Source organism: Belonocnema kinseyi, chromosome 3 (genome assembly GCF_010883055.1).
Source record: "Belonocnema kinseyi isolate 2016_QV_RU_SX_M_011 chromosome 3, B_treatae_v1, whole genome shotgun sequence".
Lineage (NCBI taxonomy): Eukaryota > Metazoa > Arthropoda > Insecta > Hymenoptera > Cynipidae > Belonocnema > Belonocnema kinseyi.
Genome location: NC_046659.1, coordinates 98,033,976 through 98,060,762, shown reverse-complemented (window position 1 = coordinate 98,060,762; position 26,787 = coordinate 98,033,976). Strand labels below are relative to the sequence as shown.

Here is a 26,787-nt window from a genome sequence, read left to right as displayed (position 1 = left end):
AGAAAAATTCATAGATATCATTTAACAAAATTTATTATAAAATTAAATATTATTTCGTTAAAAATCATATTATTTTGTTTAAAGTCTCACCATATTGTTCAAAAGTCGTTTTATCAAAAATTCAAGTACCTTGTTAAAAATTGATTTTTTTTAATTGAAGGTCGACATCTGGTTAAAAATTTAACTATTTTTAATGAAAATTCGTGTAATGTATGGTTTGAAATAATTTTTTAAAACTGAAAATTAAACTCTTATTCCCTTAGCTTAAAATGTACCTTTTTCAGTTAAAAATTCAACTATATAGTTAAAACTGTATCTTTTTCAGTAAAAATTCAACTTTCTCGTTAAACTTTCGTTTTTATTGGTAAAACTTATATTTTTTGTATAAAAATTTATCCTTTTGGGTTAAAAATATGGTTAAAATATTTTAAATTGTTAAAAACTATTCCATGTTGGTTCAAACTTCATCTTGTAAATTGGATAAGTTGGAAATTTGTCTTTTTTATAGAACATTAATATTCTTGGATGAAAATGCATTTTTTGGTTGAAACTCTAACAATTTTGTTGAAAATTCTTTTTTTTTGTTCCAAGTTATCTTTTCAGAGTTTTCATCTGAAAATTTAAATATTCCATTTTTTTAAAGTTTATCGTGTATATTGTATAAGATAAAAATTAAACTATTTAGCAGACTTTTTTGTATTTTGCTGAAAAGTCGTCTTTTCATGCAAAAAACGAATCTTCATTGTTGAAAATTCAAATTTTTTTGTTAAAAATTCAACTATTCAGTAGAAAATTCATATATTTTATTAAAAAGTCGTCTATTTTAGTAGAAAATTATTCTTGTTTGTTGAAAGTTCAAGTTTTGGTTTGATAATTTAACTATCTAGTTCAAAATTCATCTTCTTATTTAAAAAGTATCTTTGATTGTTAAAAATTCATTTTTTCGATTTTAAAGTCCACTGTTTTTACTAAAGTCAACTTTGTAGCTTAAAAACTTTACTCTTTTATTGACAATTTAATTATCATGGTAGAAAAGTCACCTCTATTGAAAATTCAATATTTATTTGAATTTTAGTCTCATTTCTTTAAAAATTCAACCCTATGATTAAAATTTTATCTTTGTATGCTAAAAATTCAAATTTTTAATTATAAAGTCAAGTATCTGTTAAAACATGTAATTATTTTCGGAAAATTTAGCTACTTTTTTAAAATAATCGTTTTATAGTCGAAAATATAACTATGTCGTTAAAAATCCATCGTTTTAGATCCAAAATTCATCTTCTATGATAGGAAAGTCATATTTCTTGGTTGAAAATGCTACTTTCTTGTTTCAAAAGTAACTTGTTTTTCAAACATTTAACTTTTGTCGAAAAAAATCTTCTTTTTGGATTCAAAAATCTTACTATTTGGTTAAATCTTTAACTATTTTTAAAAAACTCGTCTTTTTCGCTCGAAATTTCGCCAGGCCTCGACTACATCACTCTAAATATTTAAAAAAATACTAATAAATATTTTTTTTGCAGAAGGGAAAATGAGGTTCACAAGGGCAATACTTGTGACGGCTCTGTGTATATCAGTAGTCAGTTCTAATCCTCTTCCTGGAGGCGAAGGACTTCAGTCACAGGTAAGAATCAACTTTTATTTTTAAAAATATTGAATAATAATTTATTTACAAATTTGGAATATTCTTAACAAATAAACATAAAAATGCACGTAGTAGTAGTCTAACATGTTTGGTAAGAGAAAAACTAACATACATAGTTAGGATATTTTGTCAAAAAAATTATTGTGACTAAAAATGATTGAGACTAACTGTGATTAATCAAGATTAGATAAAAATTCATGTTTTTAAAGTAAACTATTTCTTATTTATATTTTATATTATTGGAAAGTTCGTATTTGTTGACCAATTTCAAAAGACTTTTTTATAAATACTCAACATTAAATTTTGAAGAGAATTAAGTTTTGCGATTTTTTTATTTTTGTAATAGAGCAACAATATATAAATAAATAAAGAGATCCAATTAGCCAATTTAGCTTTGGCAATATTTATCTGATTTAGGAAGAAACACAAAAAGAAACTCATCATCCGCTGCAATTATTGCATCTGTACTGATATTACATAAATAATTATTATAATAATTAACCTACTCATTATGAACAATTTTTTTTTTAATTTTACTAATTTTTTGTTTTTCAAAGAAAAAATGGTTTATTTCGTGCTATTTGCTAAGATTTCTTCATAAGAGTCATAATTTATGACAACAAAATTAACGCAAGTTAAGATTTACTGTTTTTATAAACATTTTGGTAAACACATTCTCAATAAATGAGTTTTCCTCATAACTAAATTGACTTTTCTGACCAAAAATTGTTTGCAATTGTCTTTGAAAGCATTTATATACTTTGAGCTTTATAAAACATAAATAATATGGATGTTTAATAACAATTTATTTAAACAAGTGACCCAAATGGCCTTTTTCTTGTAGAAAGGAATATTTTTTTCTTAAATTATTATTGGAATTATATAGTGTAAGAAATTCTTAGCAACAATTTGCATTATTGCAAATAACAATATCTGTACAAAAATATCACAGTCAACAATTATGTTGCAGAAAAAAGTTATTTTTTCTTTAATCATTTTTGTGAGACGTCTAGTTTTAATATTAAATAAAGTAAATTGATTAGCAATTGATATATCCGTTTGTCATAAATAATTGTATGGACACAAACTATGTGCTTATCATTTTTTAACAGAAAAATGACCAGCAAAATGAAGCAGTTATCGACATTTATAACAATAATGTTCTCATAAAAAATTGAAATAAATAAATTAAGATTCACAATTCGAATCAATATTGGATTCAAATTGTTTTAAATATTATTGTTATGCGTAATATCTTTTTTGGACCTAATTATCATGATTCTCTTAAAATTTAATAATGAATAAAATCTTTTCTGAAAGAGTTTTTTTTCATAAAGCATATAGAGAAGTTTTAATTCAACTTTAGACAATTAAAAATTAGGCAAATTGTTATTTAGTGTCTTATTTCCAGTTTTTGAATCAGTGTTACTTTATTGTCGTATGATTACATTAAAAAAATTATCTTTTGTATGTTAAAGTGTTTTAAAAATCAGATAAATTTTTTTTCAAACAACTTCATTTGTTAATTATCACAAGAAATATAATTCCAATAATAATCACTTTTGGTGAGAAAAATCAATAACTTATAAGAAAAATTCATTTATTTAAAAATTTATCTAGAAAAACATTAATAAAAACAGTAAATGTTAACGTATGCTAATTTTTAGTTATAAATTATTACCCTCATAGAAAGTCTTAGCAGGTAGTGTAAAAAATTTTTCTACAAGAAAAAAACACTAGTATGAATTTCTTTCCAAAAATTGTAATAATTAAGTTAAATATTATTAGATATAATTCTGTTTTATGAGTAAAGATGCAATAGTTGCATCTGAGCATTTTCAACCAAAAAAAAAACTTAAAAATTGTTTAACAAATATGAGTCGTGGACGCTTTTGACCAGTAAATTTATATTCCAGACAACTGTGCCACACGTTAAAGAAAAAATTTTAATTATAAAGCAAATGTTCTTCATTCAAGCAAATTAAATTTTTTCGAATTAAGTTAACAACACCTTCGATCCAATAAATTGAAAATATTTTATAAGATAATTGGGAGAGAGATATTTTTTTTTATTATAATAGTCATTGAATGACTAGTCTTTGTCATAGAACGTTTAATGAATCGATAAATTATATATGCGAGTAGAAAATAATTTCGTCACGGATCTAGAATTCGGAAAATCGACATTGACGAGGACTGTCACATCTCGCCTAGTTTCGAATTTCGATCAAGGAATTTTATAACATGAATTTATTCGACTCTACTCACTATAATAATGAAAATAAAAATAATTTCGATAAATAGAAATAATCGAGCAAGAATACTTTTTACTAAAGTATCTATTAGGTATCCTATTTTCTCTTCCGAATAGTCTAATAAACTACGAGCTAACATTTTATTTAACTCTTTTGAATTTAAAAAAGTTGCCACACAAGTGAAATTTATTTAAGTAAAATATACTCTTAACTATAATTAAAATATATTAAATATGTAATAAGGACTTATGTATACACAACCTCTTTATTTCCTCCAATTTCCTATTTTTTTGTGTATAAAAATTTCTCCTAATTTATATCATTAAATTATTTACCTCGTGAACTGTCGACCTTTCTGTAAGTAATTACGGTTATTATTCAACTAGATCATACAGAGGCCTTAGCTGTTGCAATAGGCTAAATTATTGTTCTCTGCCATCAGAAACAGAGTCACTGCTGATAATAATTATGAGCCCGCATTACTTGAGTCAAAAAAATAATAAATTAAAAATGTTAAAAAATTTTGTAACTAGTTTCCTTCTTGATTTTTTTAAAGTATAGCGCATTTATATGAAGTGTAACAATACCGAAAATTTAATTAATTAATGAGTAAACGCCAATTGATCAATTTGATCGCGAAATGGATCAAAATGATATGCAACGATTTTATACTGATGTCAACATTTATATTTGATCACCTAAATGATCATAAGAATAAATCCGATTCTAAACATCAATATTATTCTTTCAAAAAAAAATGATTCATCTTAATCATAAATTAATTGTTAATAAAATAATTGATATTTTAGGGATTTTCTTTCATTTTCTAAAACAAATTTTCATAAGTAGCAACTGTTGAGTTTCAGTTGTTACGTTTGACCCAATAATTTGACCAATAATTTGCAGTCATAGAGATTAAATTTATCATTTCAATTAAAGATTCATCTTTTTGGTTTAGAATTTCATAATTTGCTTGAAAATGCAATTTTTTTATTAAAAATCAAGCCATTTTCTCATAAAATCATTATTTCTCATAAAAATTCAAAAGCTTTGTAGAAAATTTATCATGTGGCTTATAAATGAAAAAATTTGGCTGAATTTTTTTGCCCTCATGACTGAAAAATATTTCTTGGTAGAAAATTCAACTCTTTTGTCAAGAAAGCGTCTTTTTTGTTTAAAAATGTATCTGTTGTTGTGCAAATTTTATCTCTTTGGTTAAAAATCTAAATATTTTTGGTTGAAAATTATTTCATTTTTTAAGTTAAATTTATTTATTAAGAATACATTTGTTTGGTTAAATATTTATTTTCGTTTAAGGTTGCATTTTTTATTTAATATCTCTCCATTTCGTTAAGAAATCTTTTTTTTAAATAAAACATTACATTTTCAACTAAAAGATTAGCTATTCCTTTTTTAGTGAAATATGTATCTTTTCGAGCCAAAAAAAAACTACTTGGTTGAGATTTGAACATCATTATTAAAAAGTTTCGTTTTCGTTAAAAATTAATTAACTTTTTTATTAAAAATGTTTTTTTCTGATTGAAATTTAACTAATTTATTGAAAATCAATTTTTGTGTTGAAATATTTAACCGTTTTGATGTAAATTCCTTTTTTCTGCTTGAAAATTTACCTTTTTAGTTTAATTAAACTGTTTTGTAGAAAAGTCACTTCTTCCACATTGAAATTCCACAATTCAGTTGATTTTTTTTTCTCTCTTGACTAAAAATCTTGCCTGGTTAAAAGTTCAACTTATTGTTAAAAATTCTTCTTTTTGTTTTAAAAATTTGTCTCTTTTAGTAGAAATTTTCCCTCCACGGTTAAAATTCTAACTATTTTTACTTAAAAGTTCATTCATTTTCTATTCAAGTTTCATTATTTATTTCAAAATTTAATTATTTAATTTATAATTCAACATTTTTCTTATAAGGTTATTCTTTTTGGTTTAAAGTTTGGTTTTTTTGTTGAAAACTCATCATTCTAACTTAAAAATTCAGCTACTTGGTTAAAAGTTGAACATCTTTATTACAAATTTATGTTTTCGATGACTCCCTTAACTATTTTCTTATAAATTATTTCTGCTTCGTGTTGTACATGTATTCCTTGTAGTTAAAAATGACACTATTTCGTTCAGAATTGTTTTTCTGACATTTCTGTTTTTTCTGGTTACAAATTTGAATGGATTAGTTGGAAATTTAACTATTTGGTTGAAATTCAACTCTTTTGTCGAAAATTCATATCCTTGGGTTAAAAATTAAAATATTTTGTAGAAAATTCGCTTGTTTGACTTACAAATTTTATAGTTGAGTTGATTTTTTTTCTTTTTTGTATGAAAAAATCTTTCGTGGTTAAAAATTCATCTTCCTATTAAAAATGTATCTTTTTGGTTTGAAAATTCATCTTTTTCGGTATAAGTTTTCGCTCTTTGATTTTTTGGATGAAAATTCAACAACTTCTTTGAAAATACATGTGTTTTGTTGAAAATTCGTCTTTTTTGGTATAAAATTATTATTCTTGGTTGACAATTCATCTTTTTGATAAATAGTTGAGCTCTTTGGGTAAATATTTATTTTTTGTTTGTTAATGGTGTATTTTTTTAGTTAAAAATACATTCTTTTGTATGAAAATTAAAATTTTTGGATAAAATTTCTTGTTTTAAAAAAAAAAATTTGTTTCAAAGCAAATATGTTAGTTTAAAAAGAAAACTTTCTTTGATCCTTGATAGACCCTTTTTTGTGAAATAACTCAGAAATTCGAATTAGACGAGTAATTTTTAGTTTTAAACATATATTTAACCCAGAGTTTTAATATAATAGGGTTAAGATTTTGAAATATTTCTGTCAGATTTTATAGTGCGTTACTCATAAATCGCATAACTTTAGAAAAGTCTGTCCTAACCAGGTAAACGAGTGACTTGCATATGCATTATATTTACGCAATACAGAAAACCTGTTAACCTATAGCTTCAACATAAAATATTTAATACTTACATTTGAATGACCATAAAAAACAAAAATCCTATCTCCAAAAAAATGGCGTAACGATGTCCCTCGAAAATCTCGCAATAATCATTGTTCAAAAACCTGATTGGAATTTCATTACTTGAAGTATTTTTAATTCTTAAATGATAAAATACTAAGAATCATGAATGATTTTTAAATAATTTGAAACGGTTTAATCAAAAGTTTCAAATTGTTCAGTAAATTATTGTTAATATTATACATGTTTTATATTCGGTTATTTCGCTGGAAATTAGTATTTTTGTGAAAGAATGGGTATTTTTAATCAGAAATTATTAGATTTAAAAGAATAAAAATTGTTCAGAAATTTACATTTTTCGGGTTAAAAAGCGTTTTGTGCAGTGTAGTTTTTAATCAAAAATCAATTAATTAAAAAAAATTATAATTCTTTTATAATTTTATCTCACATTAGCGTTTTACACCAATTTTTTTTATTTAACAAAAGTCACTTTTTATTTTATCTTAAGTTATCTTAACACTTTTCACAGGAAATCGGTTATTCACAACAACAATCATTGCATTTTTAAAGATATTTACGATAAAAAAATTGTTTTGTTAGTGTTTCTTGTAAAGAATTATTGGAATTTTAAATACAAAATGATAAAATTTTAAATAATATTTAGAAATTGTTAATAACATTAGGTGAGATTGGTGAGTATCAAATAAAATTGGCATTGTTAAATAAAGTTGGTTACAGTTCCATTCAATTATTTTTTTCAAAATAATAAAATTCATAAGGTTAGATATTTTCGGATTTTATTAGTGTTTTTCGCCTCAAATTTCAATTTGTATTCAAAAATCAAATTTCGAAGTATATTCCTAATTTTTTAGCAATTTTAGGTGCGTTGGAATTCCACATCAGAAATTGGCATTTTTAAACAAAAATTAAAATTCGAAGAAGACTTAGAATGTTTTAACAATTTTGGATTATCGAAGTATTTTTTGTTGAAAATAGACATTTTTAATAACAAAATTATATCTAAAACAATATTTATAACATTTCAAAGAAGATTTACAATTATAGACTAATTTAAGGTTATGATAACATTCCCCACCGGACATCGGTTATTTTTGTCCAAGTTTTTCAGTTGTTGGCGTTTCATAGCAGAAATCGGTAGTTTTAAAACAAAATCATAGGATTTCAAAAAAGAAATTAAAGTTAGAAACAGTTTTGGGTTATGCAAAATTTTTTGGCGGGAAAAAGGTGATATTCAGCTAAAAATCTTAGAACTGAAAGAAGAATTACCACCTCAAGAATTTTTTGTTATGTTAGCTTTTCTTCCTCTAAAAATTGCTATTGTTGATAAAAGAATCATCAAATTTAAAATAATATTTACAATATTTAAAAAATATTAGATTATGTCAGTAATTTTCGTCAGAAATTGATATTTTTTATTAAAAATGTAACCGTCTTTATTTTGAAGTTCAGTTATCAATTTTCAGTAATCATGAAAGATTAAACTTGCTTTCTTCTTTTTTAATTAGATAATCAATACTATGAAACCCAAAAATGTTATATTAATACTAATTCTGTATTTTAATTCATTAAAATTATAAACTTCAGGATTTATTCTTTTGAACCATGATAAATGATTGTTAAAAAAAAAAGTTTTTTAAATTAAAAAAGCAAATTAGACATTATGCGTTAACTGGTACCATGTTCATGCAGGTTTTACTCGCTAGTGGAAAGTAATGTGCGCTGATAATAAGCTTTGAGTCGTAAACAACGAATAGATAAGTATCTTCAATACCACAATAGAACAATGTACTGAAAGTGCACTTCTCAAGGAAAAAACTGATTCCGATTGCTTGTTTTTATAAGACAGTTCAATGCTATTGCTAATGGCTTTCTTGATGGAAAATTGAACAATACTTTAAATAGGTATTTGTTGCAATTTTCTGTTTCCTGTATAAAGCATTAAAAGTGAGGACAATTTATATGACTTTAATATTTGGAAGCCAAGCTTGGAAAAATTTTAAATGCTGAAAGAAATAGAACAAAATTAAAAAATAAGAGCTTTCAATTATCTAAAGCTTCATTAAAAATTTTAAAATGTGGTATGCCGATATGTCTCGAAAACCCCGCAATAATTGTGCTTAAAAAACTGATTCGCTTTTCATTCATTGAAGTACTTCTATACAATAATTTTTAATTCTAAAATCGAATCTACAATTAATCCCTTTTAAGGGTGTATTTATTCGTGCAAACAACATTTTTATAAATGATCCCAAGCCTTAAATAATGAGAAAATACTCGATGTTATCTTTTGTTATTTAAATATAGTTATTTGCATATTTGGGTTCTTCCATCCGCTATAGGAAAACTCCATCATTTGTATTTAATTTTCATTTACAAAAGTTTTTTCTATTATGAAGTATTCTACTTCTTGAAAGATTCTTTACAATTCTAATTGTCACGTTTTTTTAATAATGATTTTTTTAAATAAATAATATTTACATTTATTTTTGGGTAGTAATTATTCAATCAAACAATTGGTTTCCTAAAAGTTAATAAAAACATGGCTACTATAAGTGTGAAGAATCTTTCAAGGAATAGAATGAGCTTTTTAAAATAGAATTGAATGGGAATTACGACTTTCGAAAAAGCGGAAGAAACACACTAATATGAAAAAAGATAAATTTCAGTAGACCATTCTGATGTAAATTTTTTATTATTATTTAAGCTTTGGTTTCTTTTCTAACACTTTGTACAATAATTATTTTTTCTTTTTAAATATACTTGCCCAATTTAATTAGAAGTATCAAATTTTCTAATAAATTATCTGCTGAAAATGTTATATATGTATGTTTTATGTGAGTGCTTTTCGCTGATAATTAGTTGTTTTTTTAAAAGAATTTTAATATAGCATTAGAATGATTCAACTATTTTGATTATTTCAGAGCTTTACATGGTAAATTGGCAATTTAAACAAAAATAATTACATTTAAAATATTTATTAATTTGAAAACTTTTATGTTATGTTAGCGTTTTAAGAAAAAACTAGTAATTTAATACAAAAATCATTATAGTTCGAACAAGATTGAAAATGATTAGAATTTTGAATACGATATTATTTAATTTCAAGAAATGTTTATAATTTTACGACAAGTTTAGGCTAGTTAGGTGTGCTTCGCCTGAAATTGGTAATTTTAAACAAAATTCACTAAATACAAATTTAATTATTTTTGTGTGTAATAAAATTTAAAAGGTTGAATAATTTTGGATTTTATAGTGTTTTTTTCTCCGAAAATTAATATTTTTATTAAAAAATCAATAGATTTCAGAGGTGATTCGTAAGTTTTAAACAGTTGTAGGTTATTTAGACAGTAAACCCCAGGAATAAATTTTATCTTTCAAAAAGATAAAAACGTTGCATCACGTTTATCTAACGAAAGATAAAATTTATCTGCAAAAAAAGATCAGATTTATCAAAAAGAAAGATCAAGTTTATCTAACGTAAATATTTTTGGTTAAATATAACTTTGGTTAGTTTATACCAAATAGTGTTTATTTATAATTTTTGAAGTCTGTATCAGGGTCGATAGAAAACTGAAGATTTGTTCAACAAAAGTAAGGGGCTGAAGTTGGCTGAAGGTTCTTACTCAGGCATCTTCAGTCCGTTAGATAAATGTGATGCAACGTTTTTATCTTTTTAAAAGATAAAATTTATTCTTGGGGTTCACTATGTAATTGTTTCGCATCAAAATTTGTTATTTTTTAACAAAAATCATTATATTTTGAGCAAGATTTAGAATCTTAGCAATTTTTCGTTATATTAGTGTTTTACACCAGGAATTAATATTTTTAATTTTAATTCTTTTTTTTATATAATCTAGGCCTAAGCATGTACAACTTTGGTACAATTTGAGATTATGTTGGCGTGTGTCGCCGTAAATCAGTTATTTTAAACAAAAATCATTTAAACTTCAAAGAAGCTTTATAATTTAATATACTTTTTTATTATGTTCTATTTGTGTGTTTTGTCGGAAATTGGTATTTTAAATTAGAAATCATTAGAGTTCAAACAAGGTAAACAAAATTTATAAAATTTTTAGCTTATATCAGTGTTGTATTATAGTTATATATTAGTGTTTCTCTTCATTTTCCATCGGAATATATAAAAATATAATTCTTCAATTCTGAAATTAAGATAATTACAATTTTCATAAATTAAAAATTATATTCACCTTGATTTTCATTTATATTATTTTATGGTTATTATTATTCTACCATTGAGCTATCTTTCTGACGGGGTAAACGCGCCTATTTAGGTGAAGAAAAGATTTGTAAGAGGTAGTATATATAGGGGGGGGGGGGGGGGGGGGGGTATGCATTTTTAGATTGTTATAGAAAACCGCTTTGCTTAGTTGAATAAGCCGTTCGGTCCAAAAAATACTGTTCTGACTCAGGTCACTGGTCAATCTCTCTGGCCTTGGGCCCATCAGTAATTCTGGATAGAAGATACTATGAAATACAACAATTTTGCAATATTATTATTTTTATATTTTAACTTTCAAATTGTGCGAAAACAAAAAATAATTGTGCGCATAGTATACATGTTTTTTTACTTGTACTATATAAATAATGGCTAATGCCCTAAAAAATCTTTCATTTTCGTTATGTACCAGTCAATATTACAAACAATGCTGTAAACATTTGGAAAAAAGTCAAGATAAGATAAATTTAAATCCAAACTAAATAGAATGACTTATTTTAAATTTTCTAAAATCCTTAAGCTTTATTAAATTTGAAAAAAATGAGTGATTATCCTCAAAAAGGCAAATGAAATGATTATCATCCTCTCGTTTTTATCCTTACTCATCATCTACAAATTGTGCATGTCACTTTCTTCCGATTATTTTTATTTCTAGACAACCGGGTCTTTTACAATTTCATATTTTTTCTTTATATGTTTCAATATTATTATGATTTTTATAAAAAGTTCTGTGAGTGTTGACAAAATTATCTTGAATTTATATCAGACAGTTTTTAACCCTAGACGGATCCTATACATTTTTTTGTTCTCACCGGCTCTTGTGGGTGACAAATGTCCCCCATTTGGTTTCCTTGTGCACAATCCTTTCCTTTCATCGGAATCAGATGTAAATATACACCATTCTCTACGGCATTTAATGTCAAAGAGATTGTTGTATATAAAATCCTGTTTCAATGAATTTAAAAGGTTGAAAAAAATGTTTAAACAAATAAAAATCGCGAAAAATCTTGTTTTTGACATTTTTTGGAAAAAATCATGTCATTGCTTTTATAATAAACTAATGTAAAAATTTTAAAAGTTATTTTGAAGAGGACAAATTTCACCTTAAGGAGATGTAGATTATAATTAGGTTCCTTCCAAAAAGTATATTTATTTGAACATTCGAAGTTAGAAAATTTAAGAAAATGAAAAATATCATAAGTGCGGGCAGAATGCTTATTATTATAAATAATTTGAATATATAAGAGGTCAATCTCTTTGTTTTCTGATGCACAATAAGATGTATTCATTTAAATAAAGATAAAAAAATTAAGAAAAAGTTGTTTTCAATGAAAAAGCGGTAAGTAAGTTTGAAAGATAAAAAAAAATTCATCAGAATTTAAAAAGAAGCCTTTTCTAAAAAACTATTTTCATTTTCAAACTAATTCTCGAAATAAAATTGAATTAAAAAACAATTAATTAAAATAAATTTTGCATCAAATAAGCTCAATATACTTCGGTGCAGAGGTTGCGCAAGACCGCCCTATGCTCGTCACACACAGGTCACAGCATCGGCACTTTTTAGTTCGTATATTCGGGACATCGTTGATAAAAAAAAAAACAATTAATTATTTGTTATTTAATAATTGATTTATTATTGGAATTTATGAGCACTGTATGTATAAAATTAAAGAAAACAACTTTACATTGATATATATCACATTTTTAGTAATTTTTACATATAATTTTCACTTAAATTACAAAAAATCAATTCGAAACATCAAAATACCATGATATACTGTAATTATACGTCAAATGCATTTATTTACATGAAAATATGAAATTGACTTAACGTGACAAAACTCGAACGTAACGGATCCTCTGGGGGACAAATGTGCCCCAAGCGCTCAGCATTTGCTTTTTACTAGACAGACAGCAAACAACCGGCAATATCAACCACTTCCCCGCACTCTAGGATAGTCGAACTGAATTATGTTTAGGGTCTGCACAAAAAATCAGAGATATTTGCTCAGGAGAATTAATTGAATTTCGCGTGGGGCACATTTGTCTCCCGCAGGATTCGTGTGGGGTTAATTATCGTGAAGATATGAAAATTGATGTTTTTCTAAACGATTATTAAATGCTGTCTGATAAAAAGTCATGATAATTTCATCAACATGCATTGAATTATTCATTAAAATCCAAGTAATATTAATTCATAAAAAGAAAAGTTCTGAATTTCTAAAAGACCCGAAGGTCTCTAGAAATAAAAATCGATGGAAGAAAGTGACAGGTATAATTTTGTAGATGATGAGTTTACAGATGAAAATGAGAGGATGATGATCATTTTATTTGCTTTTGAGTCTAGTCACACTTTGTCGAAAGGATTAAATGTGAGAAAATACCAGCAGTTTAGTGAAACATAACTCGGAAAGATTAATTTCACGTTTTGGTAACAGGTGACCCTGAATTGCCTTTCCGAAGAAATGAAGGTGGTTTACGTAATAGCCTCGAGACCGTGACGCCTAACTAATGTCAGTTTCTGGTATGCTAGGAGGATACCCGACGAAATCTTTCGGCCTCTGGCTGTTACTCGGATTCGTCCAGGACTTTCACTTGCGAAGTATCTGGACACTTTCTTTGGTTGATCGATGTCCAATGGAAAGTGCACGATACTTGCTAGCACACGCGCACAAGCGCTCGCGCATACGCACTCACGCACACGCGCTCTCGTAGAACCGTAAACGCTTCCGTACATCCGCTGATTAAAAATTAAAATATATTTTCAGTTGCGTAACTTGAGTAATTATTGATTTTTAGTAGTTATATCATCATTTCTGGAAACTTTGCTTAATACGAGATTTAAATCTTTTTAATTTTAATCTCTTGTATTTAGGTTTAGAAGGTTATCTAATTTTAGAGTTAGTCTATACTTAGATATGCAAGAAAATTTGGTTAATTCAACAAAATACTTGTTTGACTTCACCAAATGTTTCGGTTGCTTTAAACAAATACTCTAAGATGCATTTTTTTAAATTAAACGAAACTTTTCTGTGTGAGTCTAATCCTTGAAAGTTAGCGGCTTTCAAAATAAAAAGAGGTTTAAAACTTGAAGCTTTAAAGACGTGGAAAAAATATGTCGTTTCAAAGGGATTTTATAAAACACATATTTCATTGATTAAAAAAAAAATTCTGACTTAAAGAAGATAAAATTGGATTCATTTTCATGCAACATAAAAGTCGCATTTTTTCAGTAGTGAGAGGATACGAAAAAAGACACAAGAGCAAGGTTGCGCTATTTAAAAAATTTCAGATAATAGTTTCTTAGTACTTTTCCTCATCTTGCGTTTCTTTTTTCAAAATTTTTGTTTAAAATATTGATAAAGTCGGCCACACTTTCATTTTTTTAAACAATAAATTCTTATTTGTAATCCTAAAATTTGATTTTTTTAAATTTTACGAGATGTGAATTTTTTAATTTGATGACGCAGTTTATACAAAATTTCTTGAGATTTTTTTAAATTGTTTCAGTATTTCAAAAAAAGAGTTAATTTTTTTCCCGCGTCTTAAAAAAGAAACAGTTGAATTTCTTGTCATGAAAAATCAGAATTCGAATTTTTTGCTTTTTTTCGAATCTTTTGCTAAAGTAGTAGTAAATTCGGGTATAATATTGTTCAAAAAATCAGATCTCTGAAAAAAGTTATTTGTTTATAAAATTTTTCTTTTGGAATAATTGTTTGAGCAGTTTCTACCACAGAAAAATTTACTTTTAAACTTGGCAACAGTAGAGTTGTAGAAAATATATATGAAAATAAATTTTCAGCTTCAAATTTTTTTCTCAAAATGCAATGTTTTTTATTTTGAATCACGTAATCAGTATTGTTATGCGGATTCTTAAAATCATAGAGAAACTTTTGTCTTGCAAAGATCTAATTTCTGCCACAACTATCCCAAAATAATAAAATTGTCTCAAATTTTGTATACATAATTGAATAAGTAAATCTACAAGCTCAAACGTAAATTCTCCCAAAATTTTAGATAACTTTATAATTTTAAGAAAAATATAAATATAGCCAAATTAATTTATATTTTAGAAGAAAATGTTGTAAAATTCCAGATGATAAAAAGTGCTCAAAAATTTTTTTCTAGAAGTTTAAAAAGTTCAAAAACTTTACTTTTTTACCTTTTTCGTGTCGTTTTATTTCTGGAAAAAGAATATTAATTTTAATTGTTCATTTAAAGAAATCCAATTTTCTCTAAAAATACAAATATGGCCTCTTCGAGAAATTTAAGTTCGAAGATTTTCAGAGTAACTGCTGCCATTTTATTGATGTTTAAAAATTTTAAATTCCCCGGTGAAATTCAAAAGTTGATATTAAATATCTATTAAAATGAAGAAAAAAAATTCAAATATCTATGTGAGTTCGGATACCGCTACACTTTAAGACACTTTAAAACATTTCAGTCATTAGGCCCAAATATTAATAATGCTAATTTTCAAAACTGTGCTTCGGAAGTAAGTCTTCGGTAAGTTTTCAAGCATTTTTTTCAAATTGTCTTATTTCTGTCATTTAGATTTAAAAAATGTATTTTGTTTAAGAGATAACATTTTTTAACTTTTAAGCTTAAATATTTTCGAGTCAAGCTTGCAACTCGAGACTGAACATCTTCAAATCTATCAAGTTTCTGACGTTAAAATCAAAATCTTAAAGGTTGAATAATTATAAATTAAAATAATGAAAAAAGTATATAGGTATTATCTAATTTTAGTACTCTACAAATAAAAAATATACCTATTCAAAATTCCAATTATTCCAAATAGAATACTTTTAAAATCATTAAATACATTAAATACAAAGTCCTTACTACTAAATCATTTTAATATAAAATTCTTGAAAATTGTAAATTTAACATATGGACTAAAAACAAAAATTTTTAAGTCATGTGTAAAATTCAGCTTAAGGTAACCCATAAAAATGATAGAAACGTGAAATTTTAAATTGTAATTTACTTTATTACGCTACTGTACACAAGTTCCACGCACATAATATTCTTAGACATCAAACCAGGAAGATAATTTTTCTCTAAATTGCCAGTTTAATGAACGGATAATTCTTACTTATATACCGACAAATCCCGAACAAATAAACGAGAACTAGGTATTAAAATAGAGTAAACTTCGAAGGAGAAAACTCACTCTAATCAGTAACATTTCAACATTCTCTAGTGCCACAGTTCTATTCAATTGAAAAAAATTACCTTTAACGCCTCTCGACACTTTGTAAAATTAAGATAACGAGTACACTTACTTTTTTATTATAAGTTTAATTTGCCCTCTAACGTAAATAATGAAACTTTTCGGTTTCCTGCAATATCCCTAGAAAGATATTTGCATACAATTTATTGTTTTTAGAGATTTTCTGTAAAATGAAAGGTGGTCTTCGTATGATCGGAATTCCGGTCTCATTTACTAAAATAAACTTTAAGATTGCTGTAATTTTACAGATGTCACTTTTTGAAAAGTGAACGTTTTTTCAGAAATAAGAAGGGATTTCAAAAATTAATAAAATTTTTTATTATTTTCATATTAGATACGTTAGATAATCTCGAAGATTTGAAATGACTTTTACATCAAGAAATATTGTCTGTGAATTCACTAAAATTTTTAATCATAATTCCAATCGACATTTATTTCCTTCTTTTATTTGCTGATTTTATTTTCTCCATTTTTTATTGCAGAATTAATAATAAATATATCATCCATACATATAATCTTAAACACTGAATTCACTTTCCATCTTTATTAATGAATCAATAAGTTTTTAATCAAAAGATTACGAAATCTTCGTCGAATTACTTAACAGTTCTTTAAAACTTTTTTTCTTTCTTCAAACGATTTTGATGTTACACATTCAATTGTGAGAGATCGAATAGATGCAAGGAAAAATTATCTCAAAATCAAGCGTGACACATCACTTTCGTTTTCACAAGAACAATCGATTTGTTTCCTAAATTTGTTGAAACGCCATACTTTCGTTTCGCTAGAAGGGAGCGATTTCACTGAGTGAACAAATCTAGCAGACTTCTACAAATAAGAAAAATGTTGTAGAAATTTTAATTTTTCATAACACAACATTTGTACAAAATTGTAAAATTTATTTCAGCAATTATAAGCAGATTTTTTCCAAAAAAATTAACTTGATATTGGCGGACAAAAGTTATACCTGTGAAAACACAATTTAGAACATTAAATCAAGTAAGTAAGTAAAAATTTAATTCTGAGATGCTGAATTAGATAAAAATGACTAATTAAAAAGGAACAATTCAGTCTTATTCAATTAGTGACAATTATTTAACCGGGAATTTTCCAAATTTTTAGAAAAACAATCTAGCCAATCCGTTAATTAAGGTATCACAAACTTCATACATTATTACTTTTTTTCAAGTATAAAATAATTTAGTTTAAAATGCGTAATTCTACCATCCTTTACTGTAGAAACTCTTTTTTTTGCTACATATCAATTGATTTTAAAAGAAGAATCTTCAATCTCCTACTTTTTTGAGCTTGAAAAGGGAAAATTTTTATTTCTAACATTTATATTGAGTTGCAAGGGGGGAAATTTGGTAGCTTTTTGACAATTGAAAAAGTGCAATTTTTTATTTATAAGATTTTTTGAGAGTCGAAAGGGATGATATTTTTGCGATTTTGTTTCAGAATTAAACGACATACTTTTTTTTAATCAGTTTTATTGAGATGAAAAAGAAATTTTTTTATTTTCAATTTTTTTTCTGTAAATCTTTAGAAGTTAAACTTTTATTTTTAACATTTTCATTGAGTTACAAGGGGGAAATTGCGATTATCATTTTTTTTTTATTGAAAAATGTATTTTTGAAAGACTGTTATTGAATTGAAAAAGCGGAAATTTTGATTTTGATTTTTTCTGAATTGAAAGAGGATCACTTTATTATTTTCTAAACTTTTATGGGGTTTGAAGGGAGGATATCTTACTATTTTGTTTCTGAATTAGTAGAGATAATTTTTTCGAATAATCTTTATTGAGATTATAGTGGGAATTTTTTATTTCCAACCCTTTTTATATATTATAAGAAGATAATCTTTTATTTTAAGCATTTGTATTGAGTTCAAAGGGTGGAAATTTAGATTATCCATTTTTTTAAAACTAAAATTGGGATTTCTTTTTAAAGATTTGTATCGAATTGGAAGAGGATCACTTTATTATTTTTTATTTTTGATCGAGTTGAATGGGAGAAAATTTTGAAACTGTTTTAAATCATGCAAATTTGAAGTTTGTTTACTCTTAATGACTGAAATATAAAATTGTGCAATGAAATTTTCGTCTGTGGTTAGTATTACATTCACTTACAATTTTTTGAATTCACCTGGAATAACTTCACATAAAACAGGCGAGTTCAAGTTGACATTAGCATTGAACTCAAATAAATTATTCAAAACTTTCAATTAGTTGCTTGCGGTCCAGATTATTATTCAACCCCCCGAGGGAGGGGGGATAGTTGAATAATAATTAATTATATTATCCCTCCTCTCTCTCCCTCTTATTACAGAACTTTCACCTGATTCTCAGGGCTGCCACTCAGTGACTTAAGTCACTTTGAAAAAAAGGCTTCATATTAGTCACTTTAGTCCGTTTCAATTTAGATGGTCAAGCATTGAAATATTTTAAGAAAAGTTCATATATTTGGTTGAAAATACATTTTTTTCGAAAAATCTACTATTTTGTTAAAAATTCACCTTTTTCAAAAGAAAATTAAACTTTTATTTAGAATTTAACTGCTTTGTTAAAAATGAAACTGTTTTGGTTTGTAGTTGAGTCTCTTTTGTTCGAAATTTCGACCATTTCATTGAAAAAAATCAGTATTTCTCCTTTGCTTGAAAGTGAAACAATGTGGTTTTAAATGCAAATGTTTGATTGCAAATTTTTTTAATTCAAAATTCAGCTACTTAATCAATAATTTGTTTCAAAATTAGGTTTTTTGTTAAAAACTGATATTTTTGGAGTTCAAAGTCAAATTTTTTTAACGCAATTGACTTTTTAGCTAGAAAAGACAATCTTTCATGTTGAAAAATCAGCCAATTTAGCCTTGGTAAAAAATTAATCCTTTTGGCTGAAAATTCATCTCGACTCTGGTAAAAATTTCATCTGTTTTTAAAAGAATGCAAATGTTCGATTGACAATCAATAATGCATTTTGGTTTAGGATTCAATTAATTCGTTAAATATGTGTAAATTCAACCTCTAGTATTTTCACTTTGTTGTTATTTAGAACTATGTGGTACTCATTGCATGAGAATTTTGCTTTTAGTTAGAACATATATTTGCTTCCTCGTAGAGAAAGCATTAGTGATTTTTCAAACAATATAAAATCTAAAGTCCTCATTTTGAACAATTTAAAAATATAAATTTACAAAAAATACAAAATAATACCAGAAAATTTTAAATACAATGAAAAATTAGAGAAATCAAATTTTGTATTCAAAATAGCAATTTTTCGAGGTGAAAAAGGAAAGTTGGAATTTTAAAGAATTTTAAAAATCGATTTCTCAACAAATATAAATGACCATAACTTCCTTACTCCTTATTAAAATGTATTGATATTATAGGTCAATCCCTTTGTCTCAAATGAAGGAATCTCTTATATATTTTATATAAATTTTTTTGAAAAATGCAATGAATATTTTCAAAAATTCTTTAGTTTGTTTCACGATATTTGTAATGAAAACAAGCCCTTCAAATCTCATTAATTTGTCTACAACCGTCTTTAAGTTATCGTTTACAAAAAAACAGTGTGACATCCACGCTTGCTAAGAACATTGTATTAGACATTTTTGAATAAAGTAACATTTACTTGAATTATTAAACAAATTCTCGAAATTTGTACCATTCTAAAGCTTGCTTCATGATGAAGCAAACTGCATATTTTTTTATCCATAATAGAATAAAATTTAATTGAAATTCAATGATCAATTTACAAAATGTCGACAATCAAAAAAAATCCAACACTTTTATTCAATATGGCGTAACGCCCAAAATTTTGAAAACTATAAGAAATACCTTGAGCCCAACATTTCTCTTATATGGCAATTCATTTAACCAAGTTTCATTAAAATTTATCCCCGGTGCTTTTCTCTGGTAAAAGGAAGATTTACTGAAACGATAGTGTACTTGAGCGAAAAGCGTGAACTTGGAATACATGCAAGCTGAATCAATATAAGGCCGTTGCACACAGAGAAGTCAAAAAGTTCAATGCACGAGCGTTTACATAAGGCTTGAGGCTAATATTCGAAGACAAAATAATCGGGTCTGCAACCGTTAATTTTATTTCAGTGATACATATAAATATACATGCGCATGTGTATTTTATAGATATGTATTTTTATATATGAACATATATGCAAATGTCAATATTCCGTTGCAATTCACGTTCGCACAATAAAGAAGGGACACGTACAATCATTTTTTTCTGAAGGAAAATTTCGCAAAGCCTCTATTACCGACAAATCCTTTAATAAATTATCTTAAAAGTCATTGTTACAGTTTTTGTGATCAGAGCTTGACGAACGTACGAGCGTGTCGTGAGGCGAGGAAAATCATACGCTTTGTTCTCCGAGAGACTTAAATGCCTCGTTCACTGAGCCCGGTTCACAAACTAGGAAATTTCCATAATTTATTGAATAACAGAGTAGATATTCTGCTTCAAAATTGAGTGTCTACAATTTAGAATAGAAAGACTGAAATATACTACAATTTGATACCTAATATAGGAGTAACGGAATAATGAACAAAAAATTTCTATACAATAAGAAGTACGAAAAGAGAATAAGACATAATCTATAATCAAATTCTGTAAAAGTAAAAATGAAAATATAGGTATTACATGGTGGGCTTAGATTATTTTCAATATAACATGGAAAATTTCTTTTCTAATTCTCTTTTTTTTTCTTCTGAAATCATTGGAATTATGCGAATATATAATTTTGCGCCCTTTCTCCGCGAAAAATGAAAATAGTGCCGAAGAGGTAAATATTTGGAAAATTTGAATTTTGTAATATAGTGCCTCGAACTCATTTGAGAAACTGAAAATAGTGTCAGTAGTAGCATACATTTTAAAAAATATTAAGAAAATAATGTCATGCAGTTTATTGATTATTATATCGAGGGATAAACTATTTTTGTATTCTGATAAAGACTATAGATCTCCCACAAAATCTCGTGAAATATTTTCGAATCTTTTAAGATATACTCTCCAAATCTAAATTAGTAAAAAATTACTGATTGGTAGTAGTTTTCTTCTAGGTCAAATATTGCTGAATCGTGTACTCCCAATTAGTAAAAATCTACTAAAATATATTTGCTAATACATTTGGTAATGCTACTACTAAATGAATGAACAAATATGAAACTGAAGTTTGCAAAGTTCATGATAAACTGAAATTTCGGTTAGGAAATTATTAAATTCACTGTCTAAGGATCACCAAAGAACTTATCCTCTTAGGCGATGCGGAATACAACCCAAATCATCCCTCAAAACTGAAAAAGAATCAATAAAAACACAATAAGTTAAAAGTGTATTTTTTGCATCAATGAATTTCGTTTGATGCGCAAATATTGCTTCAAAATTTCATCCTTCGGAAACATGAGGAACACACACCAAATTATCCCCAACAATAAAAAAATTTACCAAAAATAACATAATCCGAATGTCGACAAAACCGTTGAAGAAAATTATTTCATTTGATGCACAAAGATTCCGTAAAAAGTTTTATCCAGCTAGTGAATGTGGAAAAAGAACGATTTGATAGGATCTATAAGGGAACGGGATATTTTAAAATATTCTACGGGTTGTTCAAAGGATTTTAAAGGATTTCTCAGAGACATGATGTTGTCCACTTATTGATTTTAGCCATACAATCATATTTTTCAAGTTATAAATATCTTGGAATAAGAATTTAAAAATCAATTGTTTGACGACCGAGGTCAATAACAAATGTGTCTTATATATCACAGACTTGTATTATTTAAAAGTTGTTGACATTAAGTGACAACGTCATACATTCCCTGTCATGCGTATTTCATTTTTCCTTTAGAGGCCTTTAATATCAGGCAGCCGGAGAAAACATGAATGAAATTCTTGATTTATCTTCTTTTGAAATAATTTTTATATATATTGCGAAAAATTAAAGCAGAAGATAATATTAGTTAGTATATATATTGAATTAAATATTTTTTAGGAAAATTATCTGAATGAGTAATTTTGGAATTATACTTAAAGTAAATATCAATTACCGCCAAGCAGCATTTAGGAAATAAATACAACTTCAAGAAATTAATATTGTTCAAATTGGTCTTATTTAAAAAAAGGAAACATTTTTTCTTATCAGATGGACGTGCTTTTTTGTTTTTTTAGTAATTTCCTAACAATTCAGACTGATGCATTAATTATTTTTTGAATAATTTAAGCCTTATAATTTTAGCCCTGAAGCTATTAATTACTTCAGAGTTGTTACTTGAACACAACTAAACTTGTATCCTTTTAATTTAAATATTATAGAAATAATTACTGTTTCCTATAAGATAGCCCTAAAATTGAAATTTACAAAATACAAAAATGTTAACCCTCTACCGCATTGCGTATCATATATATTACATATCGTTTTAAAACGCAAAAAATATTCTTGTGAGGTTCAAAGGTTTAAAAACCCCACCAACTAATTGTTAGTCGATGGCTTTACTGTAAAAATACTAGACATACAAAAAACAAAAAAAAAACAAAAACAAAAAATCTAATAGAAATTTTTCTATAGCTTTTCTAAAAACGCCTAAATTTTTTCGTTGAAAAAAAATCATGCGGTACCGGGTTAAAGATTTACCTTGACAGCATTACGAAATGGAAAAGCTCTTAAATGGAAAATCATTTGGCCAAAATATCATTAAACTAAATTTTCAATACAGCGTTCTGGAAGTATGAGTAATTTAAAGTTGCAAAGGTTTGAATATGTAACCTTTAGGAATTATTTTTTTATTTTATAATTTATGTTTGAAAATTGATTTATTTTGTTGAATCGTCGTATTTTGTTGGGGGGGGGGGTTAATTCTTTTCTCAAAAATGTAACTGTTTTGTTAAACATTCGTCTTTCTTGTTTGAAAATTCATGTATTTGGGTAAAAATTATATTTATTTTTTATAGAGAATGCTTGCTTAAAAATTAATCTGTTTTGGTCGAAGAACAATTTTGTTTAATATTCGTATTTTTTGGTTGAATTTCACTGTGTTTTATTTAAAGTTAAAATCTCTTAAGGTTGAAATATGAACTAATGTATTTCTCTTTAATTAGAAAATGCTTGTTTGAAAATTCATCTTTTTAGTTTAAATTTCATGTATTTTATTGAAAATTTAGCTGTTTTGTGAAAAAATTAATCATTTCGGTTGAAAATTCATCCTTTTATTTTTAAAAATCAGCTATTTTAATGAAAAAGAAGCAAGTTGTGGAAAATGTAATCTTTTTTTTTTTTAATTTTGTTTTTAAATACTTAAGCTATTTTTGATTGATCATCTTTTTTATTTGAAAAATCGATCATTTGGTTGAAAATTCATCTTTGTAAGTTGAAAAATTAAGCTATTTGATTGAAAGTAAATTTTTCAAAAAATTTAATTAATTTGTTGAAAATTAAACTATTTTCAAACCCATTTTTTGCTAATAAAAAATTAATTTTCTATTGAAAATTAAATGTCTTTCTAACAAATTTGTCCAACTTCGTTGAGTTATTTGTTTGGAAACTCAATTCTCAATTTGATTTAAAATTTAACTTCGTTGTGGAAAATAAACTATTTTTGAACATTCATTTATTTGGTTTAATAGATTTTAATAGAAGTGTTTATGATCGATGAAATGAAAATTTATTGTTTTTAGTTAAAATTTCTCGTATCTTAGTTCAAAATTTAACTAGGTCTTTGATCGAGAATTTAATTTTTCTTATTGATTTAACTATTTTGTTAATGATGCAATATATTTCGGTTTGAAATCTTCCAAATTTTATATTAAATTAAATATGGTACCTATAAACTAATTTGATTTCAAAGAATTTATACTCCTATTTTTGGAAAAAAGATTTCCTTTTTGGTGTTTCGTGTGATGGAAAATTCTTTAAAATATCGTGACGTAATTTTGGAACAGATCCTTAATTACAATTTATCAAAAAGAAACCCTTTTTTAATTAAATGCAACAATGAACTACTAAATGCCCCTAAAATACATAGAAAAATGCATAACTTTCACAAAAATTAATTGATCAATTAAAGACAATCCTGTAATGTGTTTTTGTCCTTAAAAAGAAAGGAGGGAAACGATTCCGAAGGAAACATATTGAGAAAGGTAATTTGGAAGTAGAAAAGAACACGTAGTTTTGTTTCTCAATTACGTAATGGAACGTGACGAAAAAAAGGGGCCCACTCCACATGAACAAAAATACCGTTAAGTTTAACCCTGTATCATATTTTGTCACAAATAATGAGCAACTGACTTTACGATATATGTAATTTGTCGTATGTGAACAAATGTGAATAAGGTATGGGTTAAGGGAAAGTGGACCGTAGCGCAAGGTTGAGCAACTTTACGTAGGTCCGTTTGCCGCCTGGTCACCATTGCACCTAGAACTATTGTCGATTTTATGCGAACGTTGCAAAATTGTTACGCTTCGACTGATGCTGGAGTTTGATCGACTATTTAAAAAGATAGCAGACCATGGCACTAAGATGGTTGAAAAAAAATTTTCAAACGGTTCCAGAAGAATGTTAGCATCATTGGGTTTCTAAAAAAACAAAGTAAATCAATTTTTATTAATGCAGGGTGACCACTAACATTTTATTGTTGTTGAAAAATCCCTGACCTTATCCTGATTTTACAGAACTAATTTTTAATTTTACCTGATTATTAATATTTAAAGATCAGACTTCCAATCTTACAACATTTTTAGACTAACAGCCCAAACTTCTCTCAAAATCGGGGAAATAGGGAGGTTTCTCATGAAAATAGGGAAATGAATTCGTTTGAGTAAAATGAAGTTAGTAGCCAGAACTTCAAATTCATGAGATTTTAAGTCGAAATATATTGCATTTTCAGAAAAATAGTTGAATTTTCAACTAAACGATTAATTTTCAAACTAAGAGAGATTAATTATCAAACGAAAATTTCCGTTTTCAAACAAAAAACTAGAATTTTTTATAAAAAAGTTGACTTTTAAGCCCGAATATATGAATTAAAAAAAATTTAATTTTCTACTCAGAAAGATGAATCTTCATGCAAGTAGTTTATTTTCGAAAATGAAAAATCATTTTCAAACAAACCGTTCCATTTACCAGCAAATATTTGAACTTTCAAGTAAAACAGGGGGATTTTTAAACAAAAACATTTAACTTTTAACCAAATAGTTTAATTTTCAACTTATAAAGATGAATTTTTTACCAAAAAAACTGGCTTTAATAAAATAGTTGAATTTTAAACAAAATAATTCAATTTTTAACAAAATTCTTTCAGTTTTAATTAAACAGATAAATTTATAAACAACAGAGATGAATTTTCAACAAAATGGTAAAATTTTCAAACAAAAATGATTCAACATCAACAACAAATAGTATCACTTTTCAACAAAATAACCGAATTATCAAGTCAAAAAGATGAAATTTGTACCAAATTAAAAAAAAAATTTTTCACAAAATAATTGAATAAAATGAATAAACTTTCAACTAAAAAAATGATTTGTCAACAAATATCGTTTGCGCAAAGAAGTAAGACGTGTAACCTATAGTGTACCTTCGCACAGTCATTATAGTCAGTTCGAGTGTTTGTTCTATTTTCGTGTGTTGCGAATTTTTTTCAACGTCTTCTATAAACTGTTTATTCATTTTTCATTATTTGTGCTCATAAAATATGAACAATAGTTTGGATTTGCGCATTTTATGTGGAATGCGAAAAGATGGAAGAAATAGCGAGATAATTATTATAATATTTATTTTGTTTGATAAATAAGCAATAAAAATGAATATTATTTAGTATAAAATATTTTTTTATTCTTATTTACTCTTGTTTTGTATAAAAAGATTTCAATTTGTGATGAATTACATAAAATCCATTATTTATGTATGCGGGTACCCGGGTACCCGGGTACCCGGTTGGACGATACGTGTACTTTTTTCAAGTTAGAAAATTTCTTAGTTGAAGAAAATAAAAATAAGTTTTTACTGCACATTTTAAAATAAAATCGGTCAAATCGTGGGGATTCGGGAGGTTTTTAGCGAATTTTTGAAGGAAAAAAATTATTCAACAAAATATACGTCGACGGGTACTCGGGTACCCGGTTGGCTACACAAGGGTTAAAGTGTTTCCTGTAGATGTTCCCTGCCTTTTACATGGCTTTCTCTGAATAACAAAGTTCCGCAATTTACCAAATTTTCCTAACAATGATTCATTAACTTGAAATACATTATTTTGTCAGAATTTTAACAATTGCTGAAATTAAATTAGCTTAATTGTGGGTGCGGATGCAATAAGGGCACATAAAATTTTTTCGTGCGAAAACGAAGTTCCCTGGAGGCTTTAGAAAAAATTTTCGAATTTTAATTTTCAAAAGATATATATGG

The 26,787-nt window shown here is 26.2% G+C and overlaps 1 protein-coding gene across 1 annotated transcript in view; it reads left to right on the top strand.

The window, feature by feature from the left end:
- Positions 1-26,787, top strand: part of LOC117169945 (sal-like protein 3) — an 88,692-nt gene that overhangs the window by 10,544 nt on the left and 51,361 nt on the right. The window contains exon 2 of the mRNA XM_033356455.1: positions 1,524-1,624. Within this exon, the coding sequence (XP_033212346.1) occupies positions 1,532-1,624 (93 nt within the window). The 5' untranslated portion in view covers positions 1,524-1,531. The remainder of the gene's footprint in view (positions 1-1,523; positions 1,625-26,787) is intronic.